The 12992-nt window shown below is 44.6% G+C and overlaps 1 protein-coding gene across 1 annotated transcript; it reads right to left on the reverse strand.

The window, feature by feature from the left end:
* Positions 1-4929: 4929 nt before the first annotated feature.
* GABARAPL1 (GABA type A receptor associated protein like 1) lies at positions 4930-12432 on the reverse strand (the record flags this gene model as incomplete). Its single annotated transcript, XM_084254778.1, has 4 exons — positions 4930-4995; positions 5841-5959; positions 7564-7642; positions 12343-12432. The coding sequence occupies 4 exons, from the start codon at positions 12430-12432 to the stop codon at positions 4930-4932; spliced, it is 354 nt and encodes a 117-aa protein (XP_084110904.1).
* Positions 12433-12992: the final 560 nt, after the last annotated feature.

Raw genomic sequence — 12992 nt, forward strand, 5'->3', positions numbered from 1 at the left:
CTCCCCATTCTCTTGCCCTCCACACCTTTGGCCTACACCCCAGCTCTTGTATGCATAAATAAAATAAACCCTTTTTTAAAAAATGTTTCAACTCCTACCCAAGAGTCTTGTTCTTTGTCAGCTGCTTTATGCAAGTTTTAGGTGCTAATAAGCACCTCTAAACAAATCATAAGGCTCTTAGCTGCACTGCTGTGTTGCAAATAGAACTGTCAAGAGACAGCCCACGCAGCTGAACACACACCAGAGTGGCAGCTTCGATCTTCTGTTCGTCACTGTGGGAACAGTTGCGTGCCTGCCCTGTGGCCTGGGGCAGTGCCATTTGCTTATCCAGGGACCATCACTTCCTGCTGCTACAAACTTTGTCAATAATCTGCTTGCATATAGTTACTTGCAAAAGTACTAATGGACTTATAACTGTAAGAATTAAAGAAAAATAAGGGCACAGCACACAACAGAGCAATCGGACTGACACCATCAGTCTCAGTTTTTGGGACAAAGAGTCTATTGATTTGTTGTTCTGGGGGCTGTTTCTTTTTTTCAAGTATGTTAGCAAAATAGCTGACAAAAACAAGTTCTATAGCCCTGAGTCATCCTTAGGACAGCCTGCCACAGGCTGGAAGTCACTGCCCCTGGCAGCACAAGACCCAGGTAGACAAGGAGGCCTGGTGGGGAGTGGGGAGTCACTGAGGGCTGCACTGAGCAACAAACTGGATGCAAAGCCAATCAAGGCCAACATGCACCAGTGAACCTAACTGGCTTCATGCAGAAGAAATAAAAGATGATCGTGAAGAACTTGTTCAAATCTGTCAGAATGAAAGTGTAGCAGAAAGAAAATTAGTTACAAGTTCTACAGAGCAAACACTAGGTGGCGTTCACTTATCAATTAATTTATTTTCCAGAAATGACTGAACTTGTTCATTATTAAGAGGTGACCGACCTGGAGCTATAGTCAGGGTGAGCAGGCATGGCCTGCACCCCAGTATCAAAATCACACCAGACCCAAATCTGGTGGTTAATGACAGATACAATGTACAACTGTGTGCTTAATAAAAACCAAAAAGTGGACACGAACTGACAATATTGTGTCCAACGAGCCCAGAGACATGGGAGTACACCACAAGGAGATCTGTCGTCACGATGACAGGGCGCCCCCTGGAGTTGTGCCAAGCAGTGCACTCATCTATCCATGTTACCTTTATATGTAACTTAACCAGTCGGTTTGGCTCTTTTAGTCTTAACCTCTGCTTTCACAATAATCTATACAGACTTTTATTTTAGTATACAATAGACTAAAGGAACAGAACAATTCCACATTAGGGGGATGGAGGGGTAATGGAATGAAGCAGAATAATCTGCAATTAAGGAGTGTCATTCTTCTAGTCTCTGCCCCTACAGGTAAGACTTCCTAGGTCAGGCTATCACTCTCTCAGCATCTCAATAGCATCCCCTCCCTACACTCTCTCTGATGGGGAGAAGCTTCTATTTTTACACTAAGTGTAAGAGCAACCATCTGATATTCTGTCCACTGGGGAACCTGTGACAGAGAAATGCAGGACACTTAATCCATCAATCAAGACAAGAGGGTCGAGTAAGTCTACCCTAGGAAAACCCTAGATGTATGCTCACCCTACAGGTATCTGAGATCTTTCCATCAAAACATTCAGGTAAAAGCACAGGACCGTTCACCAATATTGGTGCCATACTCGCTCCAAAGCAAGAAGGGGTTTACTTGACAAGTCATTCAGATCTGGCACCCCAGAGAGAAGCCTCCAGGCATCAAGGTGAGTCTTATATGGCACAGGACCCACTTAGTGAAAAGATAAGTCCTAAATTGGGTGTAGTTCACTAGGGGTACAATGGTCCAAAGATACTAGGAAGCTTTAAAGCCTGACTAGCAGGAAACCCAGGAGCAGTGCTCCAGTATTGACATTCCAGACAGAGCATTATATTCAAAGCAAAGCACTAAAATGGGTCTGCCTTTGCCTCTCAACTTAGCTAACTTAAACTTTATGGACTCTAAAAAAATCAAAGACTGGTTTCAAATGGTATGTAATGTCCCATATACGGAAAAATTTTTTCACCAGAAGTCTAGAGACAAATAGCACTGCAACATGCAAAGGATTCCTGGGGAGGCAGAGCCCCAAATTCCAGGTCCCTCTCTTGGTGTCTGCCATGGCCTACAGTCTCTCCTACACATGGGGATGGCTCCCCTTAGTAGAGATGGCTGGGACCTGCTGTTTTAACACTCACCAAGTCTCATTCCCAGGTTGTGGGGAACTCTGTTTCAAAAACATGGCTCATACCTTAATTCAAAAACAAGCTTCCATTTGGCTTTATCAGAAAACCTCCCCCAAATTTGTCTACCCTTAGTGACAGGTGTCCACTTTCAGTATTTTGATGGCAGCATGGAAACTGCTGAGAGTTCTCCATAATGTATTCTATGTGCTACTTGCTAAGCTTACGCTATTTCTATGCCCCTCAAACCCTGACCTAACTTTCTCAAACATGGCACGGGGCGTGGGTGGGATCCTGCCATTGTATTTTGGACCACCTGCTTGTTTTCTGGTGACTCTGGTTATGTTCTATAAAACTCTAGAGAGGCAGACACCACCTGGGGACATAGTTCGAAGGGATTAAAGAGGGTTAGAAAGAGTTTGAAAGGGTTTTTTAAACAGAGCCTTGTATGAAAAAAAAAAAAAAAAAAGAGCCTGGTATGGGCCTCCCCGGTGGCGCAGTGGGTTGAGCGCAGTGCTGTGAAGCTGTCTGCAGTCTCCATGGCACCGGTTTGATTCCTGGCTGGCCAGGGAGATATCCACATGGTGCAGCAGACCTCTCCTGTCTCCGCTGCTGCTCCCCTCAGCAGTGTATTTCGGTCCTTCTGCCTGTTCTGCTCCCTGTTCTGTCTCTGGTGAATTCTGGCACCTCCCATACCTCTGGCCTGTACCCCAGTGGTTGTATAAATAAATCAATCTTAAAAAAAAAAAAAAAAGAGAGAGTCTTGTACTCATCTGTTTTTTCAGTGCCTCGTAACATGCACCCCACTCCCCACCCACACATAGCTTCCTGACTGAACATGAGCCTCTCATAGCATTAGAGCTGGTTCTCAGCCCCAAGCCTGATCTAGGTGCCATCTGCTGCTCTGGGCGATGGTGGTGACATACTGACCAAGATGTGACAGGGACAACAGGCTGGGTTGGGACTTACAGCAAACCCACATCTATAGAGCAACGCCTGTCAAACTTCAGGGTGCAGCAACATCACGGTTAAAAATACAAACACCTACACTGAGATTCTGAGTCAGCTAAATGTGGGCCAGGCCTAGCCATCTGCATTTTTAATAAGCACACCTCCTCCCTCCCCACCTCCTATATTCTGCTGGAAGAAGTCTTCTGCCTTCAGCTTTGAGCAGCACAGAAAGCAGTGACAAAGCATTTATCTGCGGAGGAGAAAGTCAAACGCATACCACCACCACCGTACCACCTCGAGCTCCACCACCTTCACCTTTGCATACCAGCTCCTGGCCAGTACAGAACAGGGCAACACGTGCTCATCCGATGAGATGTGAGCGTTCTATTTTAATTGCCACCCCCAAAGATCTTCTGCTCAGAGAGCCCACTCTTCGAATACTTTCTTTAAAAAAGGCAACATTTGTGACATGGTGGGTTTTGAAAGTATGCAATTATTTTATTTCCTTGGCCTGACAGCATCAACTTTATTATACAAGAGCCTGCAGCTGACATAACAGACCCACTGATTTTCCCCACAAGAAGGACCCTTCTCATGAGCAGAGATGAATTAAAATGTCACATCTGAGTGTAATTCCTGCTCCCACCCCCACCCACGTCATACCCGCCCTTAGAGTTAAAATAAATCGGAATCAGTAGAATCCCCATGAATGACTAAAAGTCATCCAGCGAAATTTTTCTAACTAGCAGCCGCAGTACATGGAAACCCAAGGAGGGAGGCCACTGGCCACCACCGAGATCTCCATGCGTGTGAGATGGAAGGGAGAATTCTGGGGCAGGGCAAAGCATGGATGCTCTGCATCACCTCACACCTGCCCCTTCCTTAAGTCATCTCGTCCCCACCCAAGGAGCCAGTTTGGGAAAAGCTGGAGGTTTGGGATTAGGGTGTTAACTGGAAATGGTCAAGGCTCTATTAAAGTCAGAGGTTGGGGTAGGATGAGGGACACCAGAGAAGCAGGTTAGCTAGAGATGCTCAGTACTAAGTGAATTCCAGTTTAATGCTATCTACAGGATCTTTCTCGTGACATCCCTCACGCCTGGCCACTGTGTTCCAATAGTTCAGTGAGCCCCTTCTCAGTTTGTGTCTGACGTCTGTGGCTACCACTGGCGTAGTGCCGTGACATGTGTGAGGTTATGACAGGGGTGAGGTGGGAGGTATGGAGAAGGGAGCGATCGAGGGTCAAAATGCTTAAATACAACGAGTCTCTTCTGGTCCCCTAGAGTGATCCACTATCGCTCATCCTAAAACATTCCCTTCCCCATTCCCTACCTGACTTGTGCAAATGTCAAAAATAGAATCTCTGCCCAAAGAGAGGGGAGAGAGGGAAGTGACTGGTGGTCCACCATCATCTCTGACCCCAACTTGCCCACCTCCTGGCTCGTCTAAAAAAGGACACAGAAGTTAACTCGCAGCAATGCTGTGAAATTACATCATCTCCTTCGTCCAGCAAAGCTAATCCAACGGTTCTGTCCTGACATGCTTTCCCCCTGGGCCGAGGAAGCAGCAAAAAATATCAATTGAGCATGTGAAAATATGGTGACGGTGTGTGCGGTTTAGTGTTTCCAGATGTCGTCCCCTGCGTCTCCTCCATGGTGGGAGCCCCCCCTCACTTCCCCCGAGTCCCACACACACCCCTCCCTCTACCCCCGAGTCCAGGTGCTCCCTCTGCTGAGCTTCCGCCACTCACTTCCCATAGACACTCTCATCACTGTATGCCACGTAGAGAAAATAGTCTTCCTCATGGTTGTCCTGGGGAGAGAGTTAAAAGGACAGTTTAGACGACATAATCATGTTCACTACCTCTAGGGTTCTCAGCCTCACACAGACCTTGTAAACTACGTATGGGGGTTCGAACAAAAAAAACCTGCATGGAGAACATAGAGTTAGTTGATATCAGGGGTACAATGGACAAGGGTGTAGTGCTTAACACTGAAAAAGTGCATTCCAGCAGGCAGTAGTTACAACAAAACATAGACACGGGGTACACATGAACAGGGAACATGTGTCAAGGAATAAAAGTTAGATGGCAGGTTATGAGATGCTTATGCAATTCACCCAAGGGGCATGAAATGAAGGCAGCATCCTGTGAAATCCTTTAAGGAATAATACACTTACAATCCTAGGTGATGCAGCATGACAAAGTTCCCTATATCAAGGTTTTTTTAATTAAAGTCTGATAGTTACCAAGGAAATGAAATCACATAAATTACTCTCTCCAACTGAGTCAGCCCCATTAAACCAAATGAATCCATTTAAAGACCTTGCCTCAATTTTAGATTTCAATTGTACTTTTGCATTTATGTTTGCAACCAAGAGTCACTTCCTGCTGTTTCAAGGGAGACAAGCCAACATAAAAACATGGCAGAGCAAGGCAAGACCGAGCGAAGAATGCAAATGTACTCCTTAAATCTAGCAGGTTGCTCCAGGAGCAAAGGACCGGAGGTATCTCATCCCCCAGAGCCTGAACCCTCCATGCGGAAGAGCTCCTGATAAGCTACACCTCCTGCCCCACTTCCCAGTATGGTATCAACACACACGGGAACAAAAGCCGGAGCAAACCAGACTGCAAGGTATTGTTGTCACCGGACCATTACCTCATACAGTTGGCCCATCGTCGCGCTGGTGGGAGGGATAGTGTTGTTGACAAAGAAGAATAAAGCGTCCTCAGGTCTCAGGTGGATCCTCTTCCGAATTAAGAAGTAGAACTGGCCGACTGGAAGAAGGAAAATGGTTTTAGAAAAAGCAAGCCGGCATGGAAGAAACCAAGGAGTTAGTGAAAGGGTAAAAGTCCACCCCCTAAAATTCTACTGCACCTGTTGCCTCTGAAGTCCTAGCTTTAGATAGAATCTGCGCTGAGACTAATACTGTCCTGCAGCGTTAGAGAAAAAGAAACTCAAGGAAGCCGGCAGAGTCCCTGACACACCACTGAGGTGTTCGTTCCTCAATCCTCCCCTCTCCTCAAACTTACTCAATTGCAGACTTCGTGTTAGAAAATCCACTCACGGGTCTGCCTGGTGGCGCAAGGGGTTAAGCACTGCACTATGAAGCAATCTGCAGCCTCTGCAGCATGAGTTTGATCCCCGGCCAGGCAGGGAGCAACCCACATGGCGCAGCAGACCTCTCCTGTCTCACCCGCTGCTCCCCTCAGCAGTGTATTTCAGTCAGTCTGCCTGTTCTGCTCCCCATTCTGTCTCTGGTGAATCCTCTCAACCCATTCCGCATCTCTGGCCTGTACCCCAGCTCTTGTATGCATAAATAAATAAATCTTAAAAAAAATTTTTTTTTTTTAAAAAAAAGAAAATCCACTCAAGGCCCACAGACAACTTGAAGGGAACACTATACACATCTAAACCAAAACATTCCCATTACTGTCTGAACTGACTTGAAACAAGTTTCCATCTCTTCTCCCTAAGACAAACTAGTTCTGGGAAGAGGTACACTGGACTCTCATCTTACCAGATGACTCATTCCAAACACTGCAACCATGATTGGGGTTCAATGCTCTACCTGTCACTGAGCATTCTGATAATGTTCTAGAAGGTTCACATGCCAAACCTAATCCCTTCGGAGCAAACACATCTACAAAATCTTTCCTCTGTTTTCTGAATTCTGTAGTTATTCCACTAAGGATCAAGGTGAGGAATGAATATATTCTTTGTAATACTGTAAGCAATAGCAATAAAACAGAAAAACTGTGGCTTCGGATAAGGTATTCCACTGAGAATCTCTAAAATGTGATCCAAGAAACGTTTCTGGTTTCCCTTTTAGAATACACTGGCATCACAATAACAAAACTGAATTGTAAGTGGTAGATAAAATACACACCTGGTGTTTTTGTTTATCTATTTGCACTTTGCTATGACTAATCAAACAAGACACTGTGACAGGAAAGGCTGATGATGAGGAACTACAGGGTCACCATTTTTGAATCACTGTCTGGAGAAGCCCACCCGCTTTCTTCAAGCATTCTTCTCTATGTCATAATCTATAAGGAGGGCCTCCCCGGTGGCGCAGCGGTTGAGCGTTGGGTTGCGAAGCTGCCTGAAGCCTCTGCGGCGCTGGTTCAATCCCCGGCTGCTCCCCGGCCACCGGAGGAGGGTCCCACATGGTGCGCAGACCTCCCCTGCCGCCCGCTGCTCCCCTCAGCAATGTATTGTCAGTCTGCCTGTTCTGTTCCCTGCTCTGGCTCTGGTGAATTCTCTCACCCACCCGCGCTTCTGACTGTACCCAGTGCATGTATAAACAAAAACAAACAAACAAACAAATAAATAAAGCATGCCTCCATAATCTATAAGGATGGGAAGGGAAGCTTATTACCAGTGAGGTCAGAGGGCACCAGGTACTTCCTTTTGTCCAGATCGGGCACCCTGGCTTTCGGAGCCTTTTCCACGATCACCTAGGGGGAGAGAAAAGTAGCAATGAAAATTATAGAATTCAAAAGAGTGTTTTTTCTTCCAAAATCCTAGAGTTGCTCTACTTAAAGTGAGTTTGTCTAGAGCCACTGAAACTTCTCCATGTCTTATTCCTCCTTCACTCCATATAAAATGAGGGGAAATAGGCTTCCTTAGTAAGGCAATAGTTTTCTAACTTCAATAACGAGATGCTGGAGAAAGCACTTTGATGAGTACTTTGATTTTGAGTAATGACAGGTTACCTTGCTGAATATATTCTTGCTGCATTAATTAGAACATCAAGACGACTGTCTGGGTTTTCTTAGATGGTCCCGAGAAACATTTAGTTTTGTTCTTTCCTTAGACATCGTCGATAAAGTGGTATAAATTTTGTACTTTGTCAAAAAATATCAAGTATAACTGCAAAAAAAATATATTCAAGGCACTATGGAGTGAAATAAGTACTAAAAGGGATCCTTTAGTATGACATTCTGTAATATTCAGTACAATAATCCACCTACCAACATTAATTATGTTAGAATTTTAAAGGATTTTCAATGTCTACATTAAATATTTCTACGCTTCAAATATTTCTAAATATTTCTATGCTTCAAATTTTATAAAGATGATACATAAAGAAACAATGAGATGCATAAAATTTAATGCTTTCTCATTTGTAGCAACATGGATGGATCTGGAAGGGATTATGTTCAGTGAAATAAGTCAGAAGGAAAAGAAAAACATTCGGATAGTTTCACTTATAGGAGGAATATAGGAGAACCAAACAAGGGATCAGGAAAAAACATAACTAGCAGGCAAAAGATAAATCACAGTCAGTTAGCTGTGGAGGGGAGGGACAGGGATCAGAATGGGGCGGGAATAGCACACAAGACTATGGTGATGGTTCACGGGTGACTTGGTGGTGGGAATTCTATGGGGATTACACCTCAAAGGAACAACAATGTAATATACACACACACACACACACATATATGTATAAAATAAATAAATAAAATCATGGTAACAGAGGGGCTACATGTCCACCTCGAGCTTGACCTTGGCTCTGGCAGATTTTGCCAAATGAACACCGTTTTACCAAGTCCTCGTACAACAAAGCAATTAGGAAGAAGTGGATTTTCTGTACAATTCAGTGGCATTTAGTCTAAAATAGTCATTTTTATGTTGTGCTTATTTTACCAGAATAAAAAGAAAGTATTCTCCTGATGCATTTGTTCATCCTAATGATGTCCCAAAGTCTGGACTACTTTGGACAGATATTGTATGACCCGTGGGTTTATATTGTTTGACTCAAAGGACATTGCTGCTGGACAATTGGTGGAAGATGAGGTATGAGGTTGTGTTCCCAAAATGACATAATTATGTAAATTAAGGAAAAAAAATCACTAAAATTTGATTAAATATTTTAAAATGCAAAAAAAGTTAGTAGCTTCTTAGGTATGTAAACAGAAAATATTTAAACATATCTAAATTATATATTACAAATATGTATTTAGTATTAGTATATATTTATATATTATATCATATATATTATATCAATTATATAATATTTATATATTATATCAATTATATACTATAGTTGTTTAATCTCAACTGTAAAATTTAATATTCTAGAACAAAACCATCCACTGTAAATGTTTACTTTAGAAAATGTAATCATCCTAGAGAGAAGATATGAGGATAGAAAAGTTAAAGAACAGGTGTGATCTTCAACAGGTCATCAAAATTAAACCTCTAGTGCTTCAGCATTTCAGGGAGTGAAAGTCCTGATACTAATACAGTGAACTGGAGTCATCTGTAAGATGTGTGTGAAGATGTCAGGTTTGAAGAACTCTCCAAACATAGGACTTAGAAAGGTTTCAAACTTTCAATGGAAAAAGGTTTAAAAACCTACTTTACATATACAGGGAAAAAGAATCCCATGCCAGTAAGACCAGAGGGACTTGATCACACTTAAAATTTCAAAATCTATGTAAATCAAGGTAGAAAAATGTAAACCAGGGGAAAAAAAAAAAAAAGGGCAAGAAAAGCTTCCCAGGAGGGGTAGCAGGTTAATAAAATCAAAGCAGTTACTACTTCACAGGAACTAAGGCCTGGCAGGTCTGATCAGTAAGAAGCCATGAAAGTTTTTAAAAGGGAGCAGGAAAAAGAGCAAAAGCTAAGCTAAGAAACAGGCTGGGGTGAGAAATCACTAAGGTTTTGGTTACTAGAAAAAAAACTTAGGTTTAAAGGAGGCTCAACTACTCGAGTGACCTTGGGCTAGATGCTTTTCCTGTTTGTTTCTCCAATCTGTGACATGTGGTTAACACTCTAAAAATCTGTTCACACACTTTAAAAAGGAGACAATCTGTTCCTGCCTTTTCCTGCTATGTTGCTAGTTTTTCAATTCACTGTAGTTATTAAAGAAAATTGCAGGACCCCATAAAACCCTCCTCTCTCAGGCATAAGCACACCTGTTTTTTTGGATGTAGCCACAGAGCTCGCAGGGTTAATTAAACTCCAGTTAGGTGACCCATCAGGGACTGAAGCATGTGACTGCTGTAACAACACCAGACACGTGACTCCTGGCAGGTACTTCATTTATTCTACCTTCTCTTCTGCAAATAGGGCACTGTGGCACAGGCAAGATTAAGGACTGTTCCCAGATCTAGCACATTTCAGAACTCTGAGACCATTGCTCTTCTCTCTGCATCCCAACCAGAAAAAAACTCACAGGCTGAGCACCTAAGAAATCGTGGGTCAAGAGGCTGATCTCTAGTTAAAACTTAACGAGAAGAACCATGAGACCTGAGGGATGGTCCTTGGAGTTTAGACATTACCATAAAACATTTACACCAAATGATGAGCAAGGAACAAATTGGGAGGATTAGCTAAAATATTCTGGGTAAATGCATATAAATGATTAAAATGGAAGAGCTCAGTTTTGAGAAAATATACTGGGATTTTAATTAGACTTAGGAAAAGATAGATTTCAGAATCTGTGACTTCTGCAGAGCTTCGCACTTGGAAATACATGGTTGTCATTTTGCTTTCTGGGTTACTTTTCTGGCATCACTCACTCTGTTACCCTCCTGGGTAACAATTTATTTCTCTATCTTCATTAAGGAGCAGAGTGAGGCACAGGTAGTGCACACTTAATTAATTCGTTCTGGTAACAGAACTTGAGAAACCTATAGCCTGGAGAGCCAAGAGGCTGCCTGGAATCCCCACTCAACCACAGACCAGCAATGTGAATCCCTTAGGAAGCGACTTCAACTCTGCTTTGGACCCCTCACCGGTAGAATGGAGATTACCATGGTGTGAGGGTTAAGTGAATGAATCCAGACAGAGCACTTAGAATACTGCCAGGCATATGGTAATCAACAGAAGTTGTTACTTTTAAATATTACTGTACAAGAGTGAGAATATTATCACTAGGAGTCATCCAAGGTCCAGGGACCAGTAACCTGGAAAGTCTCCTTCACTGGATATAAAGCTCACACTCCTTGTTAACCAGAAACCTTTTGCCTGCGATTGCAACAGACCTAATCTAATGTCTCCTCTTCCTTACAAGAAAAGGATTCCCAAGGGTTTTTAACGCAGGCGTCTGGCCGCCCTCGGGTTGTCCTTGGTATCTGTAAAATCACAAAAGTTAAGTAAGGGTGGGACAGGTGTCCCAGAGTGTACCTGCAGGTCCAAAAAAGACATCAGATAATTGCAACTCCTTAACCTGTAAACCACATGCCATATGTATCATAATGTCCCTATCTTAAGATAATGAGCAATTTTAATATCATTGGCTCCTGCATCGTCCAAATGGAACTGTGACCGTCCCCTCTAGCACACTCTGCCTTCCAATCTGGCTGCGCAGCCAATATTAAAGGAAAAAACCAAGCAAGGGGCGGGGGAGGGGGGAACTAAAAAACGCCCGGATGCAGAATGATCTCTTAATATTTCTCTGCTCCTCCACTGCCTACACTGGTTTTAACTATACAAACCGGGGTCCTAAAAAGAGGAGAAAGCTCCTATCCTCCCTTACCGTGCCCAGGTACAATCTGATCGCAGTACGGGAGGAAGGCAGGCCGCCCCCACACGCGCCCCTGGAGCCAAAAATGATGAGGCAATCGGGCTTTAACGCAGAAAATTTGACCTTGTTTTCTAGGCCAGGCAAGTCTCGTGGCGTCCCCCACCCTATTCCTAATCCTCACAGAATAAAAGAATCCACATTCCCCTCCCAAACGCAATGCCAAGAGGTCAAAGTCGACTCTATTCGGGGAGAACCAGCTAAGTCGGAATTCGCTGGGAACAAACCCGATCGTCCCAATTATTCCCAGAACAATTTCCCTGCAACCTGAAAATCAACAAACATCATCCCCCAACCGAATCATTCTCGCACAAAAGGACCACGTCTGGAGACATCCCAGCCTGCACATCCTCGGGATACTGCTGAGTCACTCGAACGCACGTAGTCTCCGGCTCTCAGGATGCGGCCGGCTGCAAAGATTGGGGTACCCGGCCCCGGGATACGGGCTTAAAAAGATCCGCAGTCCCAATGCCCGTCCACTGGCTCTCGCTGCGGTAAAGGTCGTTCGGAGATATCATTCTAGGGGCCTCCCTTCTCCGGAACCCCCTCTGCGCCCTAGGGCGGCCATGTCGCCTCCCCAGCCCCCCACTAATCCCGTCCCCTCCCAGCTGCCAGGACACTCACAGGCACCCGGTCCGGATATTTCTTCCGGATTTTCTCTCCTTCCTTTTTCCGATACTCAAAAGGATGGTCCTCCTTGTACTGGAACTTCATGATGGTCCGCAGGGTTTCCAAGATGCCCGCGCCGGGCCGGCCTGCCTCGCGGCTGCTGCGTCTCGCTTCGCCCCGCCGGGTCTCGACGGGGTCTGAGCCGCTTCGGGGTGTCAGGTGCGGCCGCGACGCCGCGGGGCCGAGCTTTGGGAAGGGATCTCCGGGCTCCTGGAGTAGAGGTAGGGGAGGGCCAGGTGAAGGGATCCCAGCGGCTTTTCCCTACAGCTGGGAACACAAAAACAACTCCGGGGCGCGTAGGTGCTGTGACGTCTCGAGGCCCCACCCTTGGGCCCGCCCCCCGAGTTCTAGGCCAAGCGGAATAGGGGTGCACGACACCTCGTCGATTTCAGCGTAAGTCCTTTCTGGCTAAAATTTTCCTCTATAGAGTTCATTGCAAACATAAAATATTTTTAATTTCTCATCTTATCTTGATTTTGCATGATAGATGGCTCGAGACAACCAATGCAAGGCCCTCAAGTTATCTGCTCCCCTCTCCTTGGCTGTTCTTGGTTGAGCCCCAAAACACATACAGAAATTAGCAATCCTTTTTCCAGCTTGTTGGG

The sequence above is a fragment of the Talpa europaea genome (assembly GCF_964194135.1).
Source record: "Talpa europaea genome assembly, chromosome: 15".
Classification (NCBI taxonomy): Eukaryota; Metazoa; Chordata; class Mammalia; order Eulipotyphla; family Talpidae; genus Talpa; species Talpa europaea.